The sequence below is a fragment of the Aphis gossypii genome, chromosome X (genome assembly GCF_020184175.1).
Source record: "Aphis gossypii isolate Hap1 chromosome X, ASM2018417v2, whole genome shotgun sequence".
Classification (NCBI taxonomy): Eukaryota; Metazoa; Arthropoda; class Insecta; order Hemiptera; family Aphididae; genus Aphis; species Aphis gossypii.
This window is the reverse complement of record NC_065533.1, coordinates 46,385,289-46,407,632: the sequence shown is the minus strand read 5'-3', so window position 1 is coordinate 46,407,632 and position 22,344 is coordinate 46,385,289. Positions and strand designations below refer to the sequence as shown.

General features: G+C 24.4%; 1 protein-coding gene and 1 long non-coding RNA gene across 4 annotated transcripts; one reads left to right on the top strand and one right to left on the bottom strand.

Moving 5' to 3' along the window:
* Window positions 1-99: 99 nt before the first annotated feature.
* Window positions 100-3,803, top strand: LOC126551570 (uncharacterized). Its single transcript, XR_007605504.1, has 3 exons — window positions 100-377; window positions 473-575; window positions 3,708-3,803. It is a non-coding gene; the product is annotated as an uncharacterized LOC126551570 (long non-coding RNA).
* LOC114132776 (uncharacterized) lies at window positions 780-21,184 on the bottom strand. Of its 3 annotated transcripts, XM_050205323.1 has the most exons (5): window positions 21,001-21,184; window positions 20,751-20,880; window positions 7,492-7,646; window positions 6,208-6,496; window positions 780-2,696 (listed from the first exon to the last, which is right to left on the bottom strand). In XM_050205323.1, the coding sequence occupies exons 3-5, from the start codon at window positions 7,640-7,642 to the stop codon at window positions 1,226-1,228; spliced, it is 1,911 nt and encodes a 636-aa protein (XP_050061280.1). In that variant the 5' UTR covers window positions 7,643-7,646; window positions 20,751-20,880; window positions 21,001-21,184; the 3' UTR covers window positions 780-1,225. The 3 variants fall into 3 exon arrangements, with proteins under 3 accessions (XP_050061280.1, XP_027854148.2, XP_027854147.2); XM_027998347.2 differs by lacking the exons at window positions 20,751-20,880; window positions 21,001-21,184 and adding an exon at window positions 13,944-14,215; XM_027998346.2 differs by lacking the exons at window positions 20,751-20,880; window positions 21,001-21,184 and adding an exon at window positions 9,993-10,036.
* Between the last annotated feature and the right edge of the window lie 1,160 nt (window positions 21,185-22,344).

Below are 22,344 nucleotides of genomic sequence, written 5' to 3'. Positions count from 1 at the left end.
TATTTCATATTTTGCTGTTATAACTTGTAATTATAACAATGTTGTAAAATTATAGCTTACAAACGTTCTTTTTTAAATCATAATTATTTAATACCTACCGGAGTAAATAAAATGTTTCAGATTTAGAAATCATTTTTCAAAATCGTTTTTGAATAAAACTGTTAACACAATTTTCAGCCTTTTGTTCCACGTGCTTAATTTATTTCAATAATGAATAAATAATAATAAAAATATAAGTCTTGATAATTGCGTTTTTCAGCTTCCTACATATCCGTATGAATGGTACGTATATACAAAATACGCCTATTGTTGTAAAATCAATACACGAGTACCTACCTAATATTTCCTACTGAATCATCAATTTAATCATTTTTCAAGTAAATTGTACAGAAATTATTATTGAAATAATAAATAATAATAATATATTTTTTAGTACCTATAGCTAATTATTATATCTTGTTGACAATTATAGTTATTAAATAATTAGAAGCTGTACTACAAATCTACGAATGTCTCATGAGTTATGTTAAAAAATGTTGGGCCATTTTGTGTTACGTTGACCGTCTATATTTGCTGTGAGTATACATCAATCATTCATTCTACGTTATTATGAGTCTAAAAATCGAAAATTCATAACTTATAACCCGACCACTTAATTTCATAGGTTTTTGAATTTTCGATACGTTAACATTTTAGTTCTTCACTATTACACACTTGCACCTCTTTGCTCTGGTATAAAGTATACATTAATTAATAAACAAATCAATCAAACCATAAGCTATTACATAATCATATTTATTATTTTTCAATAGATTATAACATGTCGACTCTTATTAAAATACACATTTACAAATATTGAAAAACATTATTTTTTTAAATATCAAATTGATATTCGTGATGTGTTAAATAGTGTAAAATATAATATATATACCTATATATAATATTATTTGGTATTATTCAACAATATAAAAAATAATTACAAATCGAAAGCAAAAATCTTCCCATAATAAAAACTATAAAATACTAATAAAATATTTCATATAAAATTAAAAATATCACATTACAAAACAAATTAAATTTCATTAGAAAAATCAATTTTTTTTGTCTTTTGTGTGTCTATTTATCAAATGGTACCTATCTATATTTAGATCATATTATATTGTCATAATGATATGAATTTGGAACATTACTATTTGCAAGTATTTGATTGAGTTTAATCTTAGTCTTAATGTATACAATAACACAATAATTTCATTTTAGAGTCATTTACACAAATACTTTGATTGCCATATACATTTAATCTACTTACTGAACCTATCATTTTAAAATTACCGTTAAATTGTCTTAATGTGGCTTCGAATTTTGCAAATCCAGGAACAGTAGTTACTTGTATCTCGTAATCTTTCACCGAAGAATTATCTTTTCCCATTTCTACTGACGCTTTATGGATCTCATACAGCGTTAGATATGCGCAAAGTGTATACATCGATAACTTTGAATTTATATATTGCATTAATACTTTTGCCGCTTCAACGACATTTGAGTTGCCCACAGATAATTCCACCCTCTTTTCATGGCACGCACAATAGTTTTTTGGTATTCCCGCTGTATCACAAGTTTTATTTTCTGGAATCTCGAGAAACAAACTAATACCTCTTTTATTTCCAGTCATTTTCGTTCGTCTCGCAATTGAATCGTCGTTAAGCTGTTTCGTGTTAATGAACTCTAATAGCGTCTCGTGTAAATCATACGGTGTTGTAAGTCGAATTGTGTTTTTATTCAAATTTTTCATTGCGTTGGGATACATGTTTTGAAACCATTCTGGTATAATGAATTTCAACATTGGTAGTTTATCTTCCAAACTACCCTGGTATGTGTCTCTAAAGGGTCCCCACCTTATTCCGTGATCACTCATTAGAATGACAACCGTTTTGTTTAGTTCGCCAGACTTGTTAAACTTATCAAAAAAGTCCCTTAAGTCATTGTCGCCAAATTTTGGATACTCTATGTAATCGTGCGTTAGGCTCGTCGTCCAAAATACATTCATGTATAAGTGATTAGTCATAGATAATGCAATTTTAAAAGCATAATCAAACAACAAGGTCATACCCAACTGAGGGCCAATACAACATATTGTGTTTCCAAAATATTCGTGCCCCAAGTTTTTTTCAGCTTCTAACATGATTGGTCTTAAATAATGGTTAGTAGGTTTTTTTGAAAATCCAGATTTTAAATAATTAAACATTCCAATTATAGGACTATCTTCTACAAAAGTTGTGCTAAAATTAGCTTGTTTAAAATCGTCCCACACAAAATGACACTTGTCAAAATAGTCTTCGTATTTAGGCCAACAATTTTTTTTTAACTCTTCTATTGACATTCCACTTAGTACGGGAATCATATTTGGAAACGTGTTATCCTCAACTTTATTATAACCTAACATTTCCACAGTGCCAATTTCCGACAAGAACGCACTAGTTTTTGGCATTTGACGATGAAAGTTCATACGAGATACTGAATCCAAACCCAAAACTAATACACTTACATCTCCGTCTTTTCGATTTTTTACTGACGAAGTTGGGCGTATGAAAATATGGTAGTGTTTGTAAATTATATTCGAATTTAATGTACATACTACTTCAACCATTTCATCTGGAACTGTTATATTGTTTACAAAATATATTTTCTGGCCAAATCTAAAAAGAAAAAAATACAATTACACACATAATATTATATGCTAAGTAAGAATATTAAGATTATAAAAATAATAGTTTTATTTTATTATTATATCTTCTATAATAACTTAGTATAATAATATTATGTCATATCACTGAAGGTGCAATGGTGTTTCCTGCCACTAAATTTAAATAATTATTATGCATGGCAAAGCTTCAACCTAAAATATTAGGATTTGAATTTTTGATGTATTAACTTCAATAATTTATTGAATAAACAATTCGCTAGTGAGTCAGCTAGATTTTTGTCTTATTATTTTTTATATTTTGTATGTTTATGCGATGTATTAGTTATTACTATTATTTATTACTATTATTTATTTATTTTTTTTTACAATAAACTTATAAGCGGAAATAGTGCTAATTACATATTATTGACTGATAAAAATAAGTCACCCAGGATATTTTTTTAAAGCCTATATTAATCAAGTATTAAGTTTTATTTATAAGATCTATGAACTATTATTGAGCTAATCGTCTGAGTGATACAAATGCGCAGTCATATTAAAAACAAAAATTTCTGATCAAATTTTCCAAAAATTGTGGACTAAAAAAATAATTTTGTGTGCTCTAACATAAACCTACAATCATTTTTACCATGGAACTTGATTATGGTCCTTGATATATAATTGTGTTAGTTCTACAGAAATTTTAAAGTAAATATTAATTTGATATATACACATATATAACTGATCAAGACTTAAAATTTATAAAAAGAAGGAAAGTCGGTTATCACTCTGCAATACTGTAAGGCACTCGGTACATATTTAGTTACTAATTACTGTATAGTTAGTGGTTACCAATAATGAAAACAATGATGTTATTACTTAATTACTAATACCTAATACAAATTACCGATTCAAAATTAAAATTTTACAAATTATTTTTCTTTGATATTTTGATAATGTTGTGTTATGACTGTTATGATGTCTTTAAAATATTACGCAAAAATATATTTTCAAAAACACATAGGTACATATACTAAAATATTGACTGCTAAGTGATGAAAAAATCATATTGTACATAAATGGGTAAACTTGACGGTTATGCATCTGCAGAATACCAGACGAGAAACGATACGACGTCATATTATAACAAACGAATATGCCACAATGCACAAAATTACATTGTATTCAAATTTTTGAGTAAGAATTATTTTATTGTATAATGTATTTTAATAGCTATATAAACTATTTATGTTTTCTTGATAATTTTGACTATATAAAATGTATTCAATGTGTTAAATTTAAATAGTTAAAAAATGTGTAAGAATTATAATTAATATACATATTTTTTTTTTAACGGATAAATGATAATATTAGGAACACCGAACAAGTACATCCTTTATGAATTATTTTTTAATTTACTACATTTTGAATGTAGGTACATACATTCAAAAATAAATATTTGGAAATTATGTTTTTTTAACCACAAAGGATAAAAATTTTTTGACTTCATATGGTATACGTTAATCCATACTATCGTTGTGGGCTACGTATATGCGTATACTTTGTACTCCTATGAAAAACCTGTCTCAATACTATCATCATCTTGACGAGGGGAGTCATTCAACATAGATAGATGAGTAGTTTAATGTGTTTAACCTTCCCAGTTGAAGTGAGATGAGTAATCACTCAACTCAAGTGTACCTACTTCGAGAAAGTCTCTGTCATGTATGCGTTTTGAATTTCGAAACCCATGAATAATATTACTTTTAAGTTACAACACAATAACGAGCATTTTTATTATTTGTTGAAATACCGAATAGAATATAAATTATAGATCATACAACTTTAAAATTAAGTCAATAAAAAAAAAAAAAAAATAGGTAAATGTGTTAATATATTATTTTTATGACGTTTTTTAAAGTTTTTTAATTACAATATAAATACTAGAACATTTTCTATCCTTATAGCTATAATAACTGAACATTTTGAAATTTTTTTGACTTTAAATGTTTATTAATAAAAATAGGTTTTTATTAATTTTATGTATCATATAACAATTTAAATATGTTCATAGAATCAATAAGTAGACTGTAACTTAAAATCAATACACATATTTTGAAAATATCATTGTGTATAATAAAATTTAAAATATACGTAAATTTTAGGTTCAAATATTTATAATTGCTCGTAATTTTGACGAATTTTGTCGAAAAATTGACTTTTAAATGCTTGTAAAAATTGTTTGCTATTCTTTAATATTTTTAACTAATAAATACCTACAGAAATTTATGAAGAACATCGTTTTAAATTATCAAAGTTTTTGATCAAACAAAAAGTTTTTTATAGACTATAATTTAAAAAAGATCGAACATAATATGTCATGCTTTTAAAAAGTTCATTAAGAGTCAAAATATTTTGAAAATTTTATCATATTTAGAAAATTCTAATATAAATATTTGATTGAAATTTAGAGTATATTTTATGCTTATTTGCTTTTGGATTAGAACAAAAAGATCAAAAACTGATTGAAGAGAAATAGTAATAGTTATTTTATAGGTGAATTGAATGTTGTAAAAAGTAATATTTTATGTCATTATAAAAATTAATATAACTTTTCGGTAAAATTTTATTTTTATAATACACACGAAATTATTTTATACTTAGTAAAGTATTGTATAATACATTTTAAGTAAATAAACATTTACAAAATGTTTTATAATTTTATTTTTTAAGAAATTTCAGTTACTGAAAAACCTTATTTTATGTAAATTAATTTATATTTAAGGCAAAAACCATTTATTTGCATAATCGTCACCTGGTACATTATGTAAGTTTGCAGTTTTCGTGAATTTTCATATTTATTTTTTAGTTTTATAAAATTTTTTTTTGTTCCACTAGGATTAAAAAAAACTTTGATACGATATGAGACAAACCTTAGAACTATTAAATATGTATACACTAGGTGTTTCATTGAGTATGCTCACCTCTTTTTTTCAACTATGCAGTTAATCAAAATACGATTTTTAGAATTTTTAATTATACATATAACGATTATATTTTAAGACTTAAATTTTTAAATTCTTGAGTTTTTTTGTGTTACCGAATAAAATAAAAAATTTTTATTAAATGAGAACACACTCTATAAAATTTATTTAACAGACGTTTTTTTTGGAAATGTTGAGGTATTAAAATTAAGGTTAAAATGTGTAGTTTGTGTATTAACTATTAAGTATAATAGATCCATGATAATGGATTTGGAAAATATGAGGACTATGATTTATATTAATCTATCATTATTCATTATTTATAAAGTAGTTTTAAAAATAGTCTCAGTATTAATATTTATGACTGAAAAACTATCGTTTGAGTTTAAAAAATATGAACATGAAGTAGGTATATTTGAAAATCATAAAAATTTAAATTTAAATAAATTCATTATTTATTAAAAAAAAAGATGGAGGTAAGCACAATTTATACCCTTTGGCCTTTATATTATAATTCTTAAAGTAGAAAATAACTCTTACTTCACATTATTATCATTATATTCTTTAGGATCTTGATGGTTGTCTCTTTCTACTGGAGTATAATAACATTTGAAATTTGTACATCCCTCATTGATATTTAAAGTAGCCCATGCACTCTTATTCAATCTTAGAGATGTTAAATCTGAAGTAACTAATGGCAAAGTATAATTCCATGTCGTTCTACAATTAAGTTTTACGTTTGGATTAAAAGATTTTTCTATTTCAGGTCCATTCAAATACATCTCTGGGATTCGACATCCTGTTGTATTAATTAAATATCCAGACTTATCTGAAACAAATAACAAAAACTAATTAACGTTGGTTTTCCTTTTATATATTAAAATATTAAATATACAATTTTAAATGAATAATTATTTAGTTAAGTCTAAGTGTAGTGCTTTAACGGGAGAGAAGTAGCAATATTTAGCTACCTACCTATGTTACTTAACGAAAATTTAATAATTCAAATTTATGTAAAAGTCTTAAATTATTAATAATATTTTTATTATTTTTTTTTTTACTATTAATCATTCACCACAATAAAAATTAAACGGTGCTTAAAACTCTTCTTAACGGGTTTAAAAGAGATTTTATAAATTATAATTTTTTGTTTATTTTTAACTTCTTAAATTTTTATACTATTTTTTTTCTTACCAAGTTTTCACTGTTGTCAGTTCTAAATGCCTAATTTATAAAACGTTAAAAAATATAAATTTTAATGTTTCAACAATTTAAATTAATGAATAGAATAAAATGTTATAATAACTAATACTACTTAATATAAATATATTCTGTATAAAATGATGACAATTATCATATTATGTTAATTATTGAGAAAATCTGTTATAGAAAATATTGCTGTATTGATTCAATTTAGAAACAATTATAATTTATAAGGGTCATATCTTGTGTTCTGAATAAATTGAGAACTATTACACAATATAATAACCTGTGTAAATTAAAATTATTACTATTATAATAACCTTTCACATAAAATTACAATATATATCAGATTCTATATAATACTATTTCATGTCCGTAAACAAATTTACTGTAAAAAATTGTTTGTTTCTTTCGATTTTTCGATATTCGTGTAACTGATTTAAGTAATATATTTATTTTTTTATTTGTTTGAATATATGCCTTATTGAACTTTGAAAAATGTATTTTTAAAATAAAATCTGTAAAATAATTTAAGTCGTAACCTTTGGTTTATTTAATTTTTTTTATTAATGTCTCACAACATATTAAATAATATAAATTGGATAGTAATTTAAGACTTACCGTAGTTTAAGCTGGATGTACGGGCTTCACTGACAATCACCTCATATGTAGTCAACGAATTATATGTGTAAGTCCAGATTATTACTACGAATAATAGAATCCATAGCATGAATGTCTTTGGGTTTAAAATGTTCGTAATCGTATTTATCATTGATCTAAAAAGAAATTTCAAAAGTATGATTTACTCAAAATAAATAATTTTTATTAAAATAAAATATTTATAATTAATGTGGATTTTAGCTACTAAGAAAAATTTAGGTGAACTTATTTTATGAACAAACACTATTTTAACATCTGAATAATTGAATCGAATGTAACACAATAAATTTAAATGCGACAGATTTATTGTGCGTCACTCTCAATGATTTTTACTTAGGTGCACATAATATATATACTGTATATTATGTGTAATGTAATAACCGATAAAGAGGGAATTACGGTCATACACACACATGAACCTATTTCCAATAAAAATAATTATAGTATTAATAATAATAATTTTTATTTTAATCACAATTTTACTGTGCATAAGAAAGTGGCGCTCATAAAGATTAAATACTTTGAAAAATGTTTGATAATAATTTGATTGTAAAAAAAAATATACATAATATGTAATAAGTTGGATGAGTTTTTTACCATAGGATATTCGTCATTTCAAAAATACTTTTTTTACTTAATTTGAATTTCAACGTTACATAATGATATAATGTTATATAATTTTATTTTCTAATTAATTACATTTTACAATATTTTGATTTATAAAATTCAAAATTTTTAATGTGTAGTTAATTATAATATTTAAAGTTTAAATTAACGGATCAGTGAATCAACATTATAGTATAATTAAGTTATATATTATACTTTAAACTATTTCGAATTATAAAGTTATTAACTATAACTAATCATTCAAAAATATTTTCAAACATTTTCTGATTCTAAAGTTTATGAATTATAAGTTGTCAATCACGATCTTCAACTGACTAGTATAACTGGCCAGGTGAGTGAAGTATGCTCAATACTGTATTACACTATTATTTTGGATCTTAAAAATGAACATAATATTAGTCTAATTATTTAATGTAATGAAGATACGTGTTTGTTTTTATATGACTGTTGTCATCTTTTGAAACAGTAAAAACTTTTAAAAACTGGATCCATTTGATGTTTTACAGAATTAAAATTAAAAAACTCCAAGTTATTAAAAAAATATTTGGGGAAAATAAAAAGAAAAGTTTATCAAGTGGGCACGGCTCGATCTGCTGCACTGTATAAATGCCGAGTTGGTCACTGTTATGGATGTGTTGAATTAGAGTTCAATGATTAATCATTGTATACGAAAAACAATATCGAGTGGAAAGATGTATTAACCTAACTCCTAACTACTAAGTATTATGTGTTTTTTTTATATTACTATAAAAGTAATAAAATGTATTATTAGTATTTCTTTAAATCGTTATAAACTAATAATTAACTTACTGTATTGTAAAACAACGTAAATATGCTTATAATATAAATGGCTTAAAATGTAACTAGACATGTTTAAAATGCTATTGTCTGTAGTAAAATGTATAATATTATATATAAATGTTCTTTAAGTTAAAATAAACCGTGATATTTCGTCCATACTAGAAAATTTGAAGATCAAATGTCTAAAAATGTGCTTATTTATCTTACTGGAATTTTTGTAGGTATTCTTTATAAAGTACCTACTTAGAAACAATATTGTATGACATTTTCAAATTTTCGTGATTTTGACCAATTTGAATTTTAAATGCTTATAAAAAAAAAAATATATTGCTCATAAATCTTTAATATTTTTAACTAAAAAATATAAAAAGTTGTGAGGAATCTTCTTACATTTTCGAAGTTTTTGAACAAACCAAAAGTTTTTTATTGATTATAATTTTAAAAAATAAATCAAATGAAAAATAAATGCAATTTCTATATATAGCTCAAAAATATCAAAATATTTAGATGAAAATCTACATAAAAATAAAATTGAATGTTTTAATTAAATACTAGCTTTGTGTATAAGTGTAATATATGTATATAAATTGTATAAATAATTTTGATGCTCAGTCAAAAATTCTGTAAATTTAAAACAAGATTTGTCATAAATATTAAGTGCTTATAATAGCAATTAAAATATATCGAAATCACACAAATATTTTTTATATTAGATTGAAATTTAAATTGTTTATTAAAGTTATGCTTATAGAACTTAATAAAAATAATGCATTTTAATTCTTATATACATATATATATATATATATAAATTTTTTTTTTTATCAGATCTAGTTAAGGAGTATAGTAGTTCACCATTCTTATTACACGAATCGGGTTGTTGGGCTGACACACACATAAAAATTTCTAAGTTATATTCCTAAAAACGTATGTCCTGAGATAAACTAATACAATCAAATTCAAATACGACATAGCAATGTACAAATAGGTTTATTTCATGTTCGAAATAGTTATAGAATAATATAGTACACTATTACCTGAGTAACCGTTTTCTTGAAGATGGCATTCATGAAGTTCACAGTAGTAGAGGAGTACGAGTTGAACAATTAAATGTATTGGTATATAATTGTGAAATATTATATAAATAATAATGTATACGAGTACATATTTTTTAATTTGTATGTGATGATGGTTATTACATATTTATTAAGTTAATCGATTTAAAATTAAATGTTAACAAGAGTTAAGTTGACTCCTATTAGTATCTTCTTCGAAATCTAAAAACCCGACTACTGATTTCATAAATTATTTTTATACACCTTCGTATTTGATATTCTTGTGTTCTGTTAATTCAAGCAATTCATTGAATACGTATTTAAAGGAGAGTAAATAATCTCTGTTCATTTTATTATTTATCTGCACCATTTTTATCTAATCTTACAAAAAACGAGTGTGATTATAATTGGGCAATGTTAAGTAAAAGATACTTAATCGTCTCCGCCCGCATGATAGTTTTTCAAAATATTATTAATAATAATATTTTATAGTTTAATCAAAATTAAATAAATACATTTTATAGTTTAATAAAAATTAAATATGCCTTTTTTATTAAGCTTTTGAAGTTGACATTTCGAAAAATAGTTTATATCACAATTAATGAACTTATTCACCCCATATTTTTGTAAAAAAAGTCTTCGCCCGCATGATGATTTTTTAAATTATTATTAATAATAATATTTTATAGTTAAATCAAAATTAAATATGTCTTTTTTTTTTATTAAGCTTTTGAAGTTAACATTTCGAAAAATAGTTTATATTACAACTAATGGATCTATTCACCCCATATTTTTGTAAAAAATGAGTTTAAGTTTACGATTAGTTTATAACTAATAAAAATTAATTAATCATGACTAATACTAATATAAATATGTATAAATAAAAATATGTATGAATAAATATGTTTTATAAATTAATATTATTAGAAAGAGTGCCTAGCACACCTTCTTCACTTGAAATTTCGTATACAATTGACAGTTACTTAATCATTTAATTCAAAGTCAACACATCCATATCATATACTACTCAATTACCGTTTGAAACCTACTTGGTCGACCTTAGTAGTTACAACCACACTTAATATTATTAAAAAAATATATTTATTTATATTTAAAAATGTAATTCATGTTGAAACCAATAAAATATCGAAAAAATAAATACAAAAAAAATCCCACTACCTATTTTCCTCATTATTATGTAAAACAAAATAATAACCATATTATAATATAAATTATAATTTTTCGAAACAGCTAACAAGTATCTTATATCTACAATAAAATGTCTCACTTTTTTATACAAATACTTAAATATATAAAAATATATAATTATGTATTTGTCTATAGTAATAGGGTTAGAGTAACGGGGAAAAATTAGGTTTTCTGGGAAATTTACGATATATAAATGATAAGTTGTGCAAATGCATAATTTGGTAACTATTTAACTTATTATTTATTTTTTTTATATATTCTACATTTTATTTATACAATTATAATTAAAATAACTAATTATTTTTAAGAAATACATTTCTATATTACAATATATGCTTGACTATGCCAATTAAGATATTGATCTAGTGATATTTTAACCGACATTAGTAGGATAAAATGGTTAAAAAAACTTATTTTTGAAATTAATAATGATTTTTAATCGAAATCATCGTAGTTTAAACTTAAAAGCGTTATTATTAATTATATACTTTTATATATTATACATAGGTACACATAATTAATATAGCATGCATTGGATAGTATCAATCTCATATATTATATTATAATATATTACAGTGCAAGCGCAAACATATCGGGTTTCTTGAAAATAAGTGCCTAAATATTTATTTTTTTAATTTAAATAAGTTATTTACAATATTTTAACTAAAACAATAAGTAAAATTTTGTACAAGGTAAGAAAATCGAATATTCATATGAATAACTTGTGGAGGAAGCAAATTCACTAATGACACTTCAGACCTACATAAAGAGATTAAAAATTAAATATTAATTAGGTAATAATTAAATAAGTGTCGGTTTGTAAATAACAATTTAAATAAAGCTAAATGATATCACTCGGGAAACTATTTGTTTATTTAATAATTAGTCCACAGACTTATTTTATAACATTAAAAAGTGCCTACTATAATATAACCTATAACCTATTAATATAAAGTAATAAATCTTGAAATATTTGCTTCAATTCATTAATAATATTTTCTAAATATTACATGTAAAAACAGCGACGAGAAATAAATTTTGTCATGTATTCTGTAATAATTAAACTGATAGCTATTAAGTCATGCGTCAGACTGTTTAAAAATTTGCTATTATTATTAAAACGGATACATCCGCATGAATTTGCTATGCATTCAATTTCTTTCCTACTTAAATTTCATTAATAAATTATAATGTATGAAAACTATGCAATAAATCTGAGTTTGAATTTATATTAATAAAGACAGCGCAAATTAAAGTAGGTATTAAAATCATGCATTATATACCTATATTGTTATATTTGAAAACTTTGACGTGAAAACAAAATTATTGCTATTTTAGTTATAATTATTATGGTCATTATGCTATTTTTTTATCTGTTTTCATTATTCCATAATAGTTATTAGCAAAATATGCTATAGAATTCTAGTCCTGTTAATACTTAATAACATATAAATTATCAGCACCTACTACCTAATATTGTAATACAGTGATCAATAATCTATTTTAAATTGTTAGCATTGTTTAATTTTTAATATTTTCTATAGTTATTTTAATAATAATATATTTATGATGTATATAATTCTGTATTATTTTAGAAATTATTAGTCAACGACTACTACCAGTATTAGCGATCAAAACTGTAAGTATTAATCGAACAGAGGAAAAAATTGTAATTTGAATAATATAATGGGTAAATGATTTTGAATTTTATTTATTTTTTATAATTGCGGGATGTAAATACATTTTTTATTTAATGGGTTTTAGTAAAAACAATAAAGATTAATTTTCATACAGGTAAAACCAATAAAGTATAGTAAAAATTTATAAAATACTAATTAAACTTATAAGTTATAACATTATAACTATGGTTATTATTATGGTCACGGTATCAACTCGAGTCATTAAAATTCCATTAAAATGTGTTTTCCACTATAAACAGTTACATTTTTTACAATATTAAGTTTCTTTTAACAAATCTATAATACCTTATCTAATTATAAATGCATATTTTATTTTATTTATGATTCGGCCGTTAAAATGTTAAAGTGTTTTAAGTTATATAAGTCTGCTACTACGCGAACAAAGTTGACAAGATAAAAATGTCAAAAACTTAATAAAAAAATCGGTATCTTAACATATGTACTATATATTATATAGTGTACCTATTGTTAACTGTCGTGATAGATCTTTTGAATTTCAAAAGATTGATAATATAATTGCAAACCTATACTCATATAGACAGGAATGCGTAAATTTAAACGTTTGTATGTATCAATAAAACAATAATAGATTTACTTATTTGTTACGTGCTAAATAAAAGTGTGCAGGTATATTTATAGAGCAAACGTACACAACATTTAAGCAATTGAGCTGTAATTACATTTATTACTTTTTAGAATCAAAATTTCTAAATTTTCTATACATCATGGTCAAAACATTAAACTCAATAAACCAGATACAAATAAATTATTTTCTAAGCATTTTCTAAGGCATATTTCTAAGCAATATATAGCGAAAATAGATGCAAACAAATACACAACAATGAAGCTTTAAAAAAAAAAAAAAAAAATTAAGATTATGTTTAACTAATTTACTCGTATACCTTTAGAAATAGGTATTTAATGAGTAACGACTCTTTATGTACAATAATATCAATTAGCTGATATTATAATGACATATTTAATTTCGTCAAGAAAAAAATTATTCATGGTATTGTATACCTACTATTAGATTATATTGCATTGCAGGTATGACGGTCTGTATATCTCGTTACATTATACTGTATCATTTTACTTATAAAAGTATAACTTTCCAAAAGAGCTACAGAGTTAATCTTTTTCACGTGAAATATGAATACTAAAGTGCTTCGTCTGTAATCATTATTCGGCATTGGATAAGAAAATATTCCACAGAATTAAATAATAAAAACATAACAATTTTCATCAACAATAATGTGTTTAAAATGTATTAAATCCAATCATAAAAAATTAAAAACAAAAAAAAAACTTACAAACATTTTTTATAAATTATAAATCATTAATTGTATATTATAATATTGTTATTACAGTAAATTGAAATTAAATGATACATGTAGTTGTGCATAAAAATGTTTCTTTAAAGATATTTACATCATATTATAAACTTTTAAATTTTTTCTTGTACTATATTATAGAACAATATATTATCATGAATAATAATATTTATTATTTAGTTTTAAATAGAACATTTAATTAAAACAATTTAATTTTGAACATAATGTATATGATATAATATGTATATGTATTGAATTGCGATATTACAAACTTCTCGAGTTTATGATTTATGTGGTTATAATATTATAGTTAACACTGAATATAATTCTACAAAAATTGTATGTGAACAAAGACGAGTATACGGAGAAGGAGCTAATAAAATATCGTTCGATGAGCGGTCACGAGGAGCCTTTGGAAAAACATATTTCTTAGCGAATTACACAATACTCTATATATTATATTCTATTGTAAAATATTTTCATTATTCTTACAGAATGGAGTAATACCCTTTTGTTGTATGTATTGTGCTGGGTGTTTAAAGATTGGAATTAAACATGAATTATATGAATGACATAAAATATAGAAAGTCAGTATTGGAATACTCCAGTAATTTTCCTATAAACTGTGGATTAGAATCCAGAAAGACTGTTTGGTTTGTTTTATTAGGTATTTTTAGTCGATACAAAATACTTAACTTTATAATTATTATATAAATAATTTTTGAGTATATTTTAATAATATTTTAATTAAGTAGAATTGACAAGGTCAATAAAGTAGGGTTTAAATTTGGGATCAATTTAATAAATTTTTCAATTTATTAATTATAAATATAACGTGGAATGGTAGTGTAAAATGATATTATATATTTGAGTATTGTTCCTACTTCCCAGAATACCCGCACAGTGCCCACCATACCTACTGTTTGTGTTGAACAATTTACATTTTAAATGAATTTTAACTACTTATAGTTGATGAAAAAAAATTTTGAATACAATATAATATTGCTAATTTTTATTATCTGATAATGGTGTATTTACTATCTACTATATAAATGCTTAATTAAATTAATAAAAATAGAATTAAAAAAAAAAAAAAATACAGTTATGATTCATGTAGAAGATTACTCCTGGGTAAGTAGGTATGAAGGTACGTTTCTGGAATCTAAAAATCACATTAAATTGAACATAAATTTTTTATAATTTTTAAAAAAAACTATAAAATTTTCATATTTTTAATAATATTATTTTAATAATCTAATTAACGAGCAATATTTTTAATTAAAAATTAAGTTAATATTTTATTTTCAATTATTTTACTGACCAACTCATAAATATTTTTTTTTTTAAAAACTTTAAAAGTACGTGACAATGATAGGTTAGGGTACATTTAATAATGTCATATTTTGGAAAGTATTTTAATGAACATAGATTTATTAAGAATTTGAAAATTAAAATAGTTATACAACATAAGTACCTAAATTATTATAATTATTTAAAAACGAAAATAGGTTTATTTAAATAATTTTGTACTCCCACTAACAACCTTTTTTTAAAATTCATTTTATATTATGTTTTATCAATTTAATATTTTGCGTGAATATTATTTTAAAAAATAACTATTAAAAAACATAGTACCTATATACATTGCTAAACTTAGGTACCTAATATATATTTATTATAAATGCGATTTTTATGCATCATCGGGAAAACTTACTTTTATGGTTTATTATCTTAACGAAAGAATCGGTTCAAGTAATTCTTGCGGTCTTCTTCCATTTCAAGAGCTCTACGAGCTTCTTCTGTCTCGCGGTTTCTTTTTTCTATCTGATATTCTTGTTCTTCTTCAGGAGTCAGTGCAGAAAACTCAAGAATTCGCTCTTCTACCGGCATACTTTCAAGGAAATTCATCAATCTATACATTTCAGGATGATGCATGATCTCTTCGTTTGAAAGGATAGACGGTTCTCGAGCCAAAGAAATCCTTACTCTGCGGAAAACATGAGTGACGGCACTTTTGTCCTCTGCTGGTTTATCGGTCTTTGATACAATACCAGGCATGGTTAACGATCCAGTGACAGTACTATCGTACATATAATAATATAAAATAATATATCACTATTGAAGAAGTAATCATTACATTAATTACCACAGTATTTAATCAAACGTTTTATTTAAATGTGTCTAAAGAAATGTGATGGTATTATAATATATGTAATATGTATATTCATGTATTGCATGTTTAGATATTATTATCACTATAATTTATAGGTACCTACTAGACATCAAGATATAATATACATGACATTTTAAATATTTACAAATAACTACTTAAAAATGCCCATTTATTAACAATGTTTTGTTTTATACCTACCTACCTATATTTGATATTTTAAAATTGAATTAAAGCTAATTGTGATAAAATGTAATAAAAAAATTAACAAAACTCAAATACTATACTAAAATTGAACTATTAAAAAAATAATTAAAATTTAAATAGATAAATAATTATTGATATCTATTTTTATACAAATATCTTTTTACATTAATATTACCTAATTTTTTTCATATACCTATAGCAAAATTTTTCAAATCTTTTTAATCCTGAAATGTAATGCATGATAATATATTGTTCACTTTTAACCACTGTTAAATTTGAAATAAATTCAAAATTGATGAACCGTATATACTTATTTGATTTTAATGGAAGTAAAAAAAGTAAAACATAATACATAATATTTAGCTACTGCCTACTATAGAAATGACAACAAATAAAAAATTCACTGTAAAATTTGCCCAAACTACATTAATAATTATACTAAATTGAATATATTTTAAAACCTCTTTAGCCAGCTCTTACTGCTACATAATACATTTTTCTCTAATAAATAGTAATATTTCACATTTCTTTTATCGTAATATGTTTTAAGCAGTCTATACAACCTCGAATATACATTTTATCTTAATATATATTTCTTTAAATTTTGCATATTATAGTGGAAAATCGCTAAAATGAATTAGATCAGGAGTCTTTAAACTTTTTCATTTGATGACTACATAATATATCAAAAGCTCTTAAGCGGGCCTAAATGTGTGATCACTTATAATTTTTAATTTTATAGAAATATATACATACTTATTAATATACTTAGAATTAATTTTAATAATAATTTTTTATTAATGAGAAATGTAGATGTAGAAGACCATCTAATATTTTATTGAATTGAGGTTCTATGTTGCTGGTTCAAATTTTTAAAATTGATTTCAAATATTTGTCAGACATGGCCTGTGGTATTTTGATTTGATACATATAATTTTTAAAATGTTTATTCGCATAAATAAGTTGTAGCATATGTGTGATATATATTCAATTACAATTTTTTTAATTTTCATAATATGTAAATGGAAGAAATTTATAAAAATCAACTGAAGTCGCTTTACGATATTTTATTATTAATTCATCGTTACATTGCAGATCATTCTTTTCCATTTGTAGGGTAGGAGGAAACTTCTCAATATCATATAATCAAATATATTTTGATAAATATTTATTTATTTATTTTGAGTCAAGGTAAAAAAAACGTTGTTAAAATTGAATTTTAAGTTAAGAAATTATTAAAAAGTATATATATTTTTATTACATATAATTTTAGTTTATTTACCGTCCTTTGGGGACCGGTTAAAACTTGTTCGTGGGCTGTAGTTTGAAGACTCCTATATTTGATGATACATCTAATATCTACCCACGAGGATACTTTAAAAAGTACTATAAAATTTTATAGATAATATAAAATTAAAAGCCATTATAGTCAATAAGTCTATAAGCAATAGGTAATATAATATCTATTATTAAAATTGTATTGTATTTAGTCCACTTGGGTTATTCCCTGATATAATAATTCTACATAATATTTTCTATCAATGATGTGAGCTTACTAAGTGACGCATATCCCGTAATTGTGGATAAGTACTTGTCTTATTAAAATATAAAATTAATTAACTTTTTAACGTTAAGTTTAGTTAAGTATATGAGATAATGTTATTTTAATTTAAAGTATATTTTACACCATGAAATATCTTAGTTAAATAGAAAATGTTAGAGGATATAAGTTTACCCATAGGTAACACATAAAAATATAGAATTATTCTACGAAACCACATATAACTACTATATTATTATGTTTGTGTATTTGTGTTCTCTTTATTTAACCTTTAATGTTACGATTTTTTTTTTAAATTTATTTTATAGGTAAGAAATATTCAGTTTTTACATAGTCAAATAGGTATATACTAATATGACTTCAACTGTTTCGCAACTAATTTAATAGAATCTCAATTTTAGCAACATTTATATAGCCATTTAGTCGTACAGTAATAACTCAACTATAAAGGTTGTTTAATAGGTATAGATATTAGTGATGCAGTATAAAGATTTGTATAGACAAGTTAGTTTAAATTTTGTTTTAAGTAGGTATAAAATAGAACTAGGTTTTATTTTATAATATTATAGTATGTAAATTTTAATTGGTAAAATTATATTATTCCATTGTAGGTAGGTATCTACTAATACTTCATCGTATATTATTTAATTTGTAATTTGTTAATATTTTTATGAATACCTTAACTAAAAACCAATATATTGTGCCTAATAATTTGTTTAAACATTTTTTCACAATATACTGCATTATTAGTTGTATTCATAATTAAAATTATAATTTAAACAATTTAAATAATAAGAATTCAACTTTATGCCTGTTTAATTCACTTATTTCTTTAGTATGTATTATGATTTTATAATATTTTAACTTGTTCTAATAAGATACTTACCTAAACTTAATAAAGAACATTATGTTATAATAAAAATACATTTTTTAAATTTTTTTTTGATTTGTTTTTATAATAATTATATAAAATAAAAAAATAATTTGTTTCTACCAAACTACTAGATAACGAATAAAAATTATATGTAAGTACGTGCATTTTATTGTACAGTATTTGAGCATTTAGTATAAAACTGATTTACAATAAATATCAAGTATAGTAAGACGTCGATAATTATTCAAACTTACCAAAATCGAAAATATTATAAAGTTATGTTTAAGATCACAGTCTTAATACATATACACCGTGGTGCATTTAAAAGTGTAGTGGGCTAACAAGTTAATTCATATAAGCAAATTTTTTTCAAAATATTGTAGAAAATTTTAATAAAACGAAAAGTAATTAATTTTGATGACTACAATAAAAAAAACCAATAAGTCAATGGTCATAAGTATAAATTATATGAATATTTATTTATACTTGTGTTATGAATTTGTGTGTGTATTAAAAATTAAGTCGTTGAATGGTAATTGCTTTTGACTCAAAATTTATTTTTCACTCAAACACACAAACAAAAATACATGTTGTTTGAAAAAATAAACTTTTTTAAATACTAATAAGGACACTAAAATCAAATTTTAATTAAATAAATGAATAAAATAAATATGAACTTAATTATAAGTCCAATACATCTTCATTTTAATAAAGTAATGGTTTATCGACATCCCACTGTATGCTATTTATTTATAAATATAAAAATATCTTAGTTAATACTTAAATAGTAATTAAGTTATATTTTACCAGCTACGTCTGTAGGCTGTATAGAGTATTTAGTGTAGACGTAACAAATCGTGTGAAGCACACTATTTCTATACTAATGAACCATCTATGAAAATCTAATATTGTCGTACTGAATGATACCAATCCAATCGAAGCAAAACGTTAATAATATATATATAATAAAATAAACCATAGGCGCACACATGAATGTAGGTCGATGGTAGGTGGGTGGAGGGTGGAGGTACTTCTTCGATTATTTCCAATCTTGTGTACGTGGGCATACGAAACACAGCTGCGCATTAAGGATCAGCGTGTGAACAGAAGCAAAACTATTTACCACCCCCATAGAGTTAGAGGTCACCGTATAAGTATAGTAAAGTTTAAAATATTTTCTTTGTTCTCGCTATGTCAAAAACTCACAATGTAATAATACAAAATATCTATTATACTTTTTAGATGTTTTAAAAAATATTAGCTTTTTATGAAACAATTTTACAATAAATAAAGCTCTCGAGGTTAAAAACTTTCGTAATTCATTCGCTTCGGTCGTGAACATTAAATTAGGTAAAAAATGAAAAACAATTTGTTTTAGTTGGAATATTCTTCAAAACACAACATGTCATATTGATCGATATTCAATCGCCTTCAAAAATTTATCATCCCAAAAAATCTTTCACGAAATGCCTATACTTACTCCCTTCCGACGAGCCTCTAACGGTACATAATATTATATTTACGCGACTCTAAAACTTCCTCTCCTTCCCCCTGTGCGCCTATGGTAGACATATTATACACCGCGGCACCCAAAATAGCGTATAGGTATACCTAAAATTTTATTTTACTAGATTATCAAGGCATACAGTACGATAGGTAACGGTGTCAGGCACGTTACGACAAATTACCTGCAAAGAAAGCGTGTGTATATATTGCCGTCTGTCAGTTAGGCTATAGCTCGTCGATGGCGGCTGAGACGTTTAATCGTTACAGCTAGCCGGTGACGATATAGTGTTGTGGACGAAGAACTCGACTGGCCTATAATAACGATAACAAATACCTTAAAATCGTATAACAATACTATACACACCGATGTATAGTGATGCGGTGTAATATTATTCTGATAAAAAAAAAAAAAAAAAAATTAAAAATACGCACTGCGGTCAATCTCCGTCGTCGACGCCGTCTGGAGTATAGAATATTGCGTTCGTCCGTTTAGTGTGAGTGTACAAAACCGCTGCGGGTTATCAAGGAATAATAGTATTATTTCGGCAGTCCTACGGGGGCGCAGTTTCGCATCTGCGCTATAATACGATAGCCGCCTGTTTCCCGTAGCAACTGATTCTGCTGCTGCCGCCTCCGCCGGTTTATCATCGAGTCCTATCCTGGTGGTGGATCGATATGATATTGTGCGTGTGTGACGTACTTACTTGTATAATAGCATTATGTTATTTGTCAAATGTCGGTCACGCCTGCCGCCAAGTATAATAGCCGAGAAGAATACATAATACCATAATAATAACAGTATTATATATTATCATCAAACCGACACTTTCCTGCCATCGAATATTATACCATATATAATAATTATTAAAGCTCACCCACATTTATTGTCTTTAAAAATATCGAACCGTGTTTTTATTTTTGTATTCCTTCGTATTATAGAGAAAGAGAGATTTTAGAGTGTACCTACTATTCGTCTGCTACATTAACAATGTCTGTGTGCGTGTGTACTATAGTCTATAATATTATAATACAATAATTGTCAATCTGTTATTTAGCCCGTTAAGGAATTAGTATTTAGCATAATATAGCACCAATATCATAAATAGACATTAATTTAATTAATTAACTTAAGCACGATTTAAGAAATACGCAGCTATATACGTATACTCGTATACCGACGTTTAGTGACTACTTTCAAACCATTATTGTATTATTGGAATTGACATGCCACGTTTCCGCTCGCAATTTCAAAAATGGTGTTATGTGGCTAATAACACACATGCCTACGTATCCAGTCCTTCCTTTTGGATAAATCGAAACGTCATCATACCCAATGCATATTAATAACAGGTTAAATATTTTCTAAAAAAAGAAAATTGTATGAAATATGTAAATTAACCGTGGATAGGTATAAGGGTGGACAAGCGTTGCTCGTACTATATAATTATTGTTATTGATACCATTATTTTTTCATACTTTGAACAATTTTATACAAAGGTTAGAAAAGGGTAGATTTTGAACGTGATTGTATAAACTTTACCTGACAAGTGGTTTGTTTAAACTTTAGCTGAACTTTTATTAAACTATTATTTCCCTAAAAAAGTCTACTATAGGTAGGTATAGTCCTAATTATCGTTCTTCGCGCGTTTAATACAACACCATTAATATCCTCTACAATAAATTCTAACTTCCACAAAAAACATTATAATTAATTTTGTTCAGTTATTTTGAAAATGTTCGGTTAGTAGTATTTTTTTGCTGTGAAATAGAGCAAAA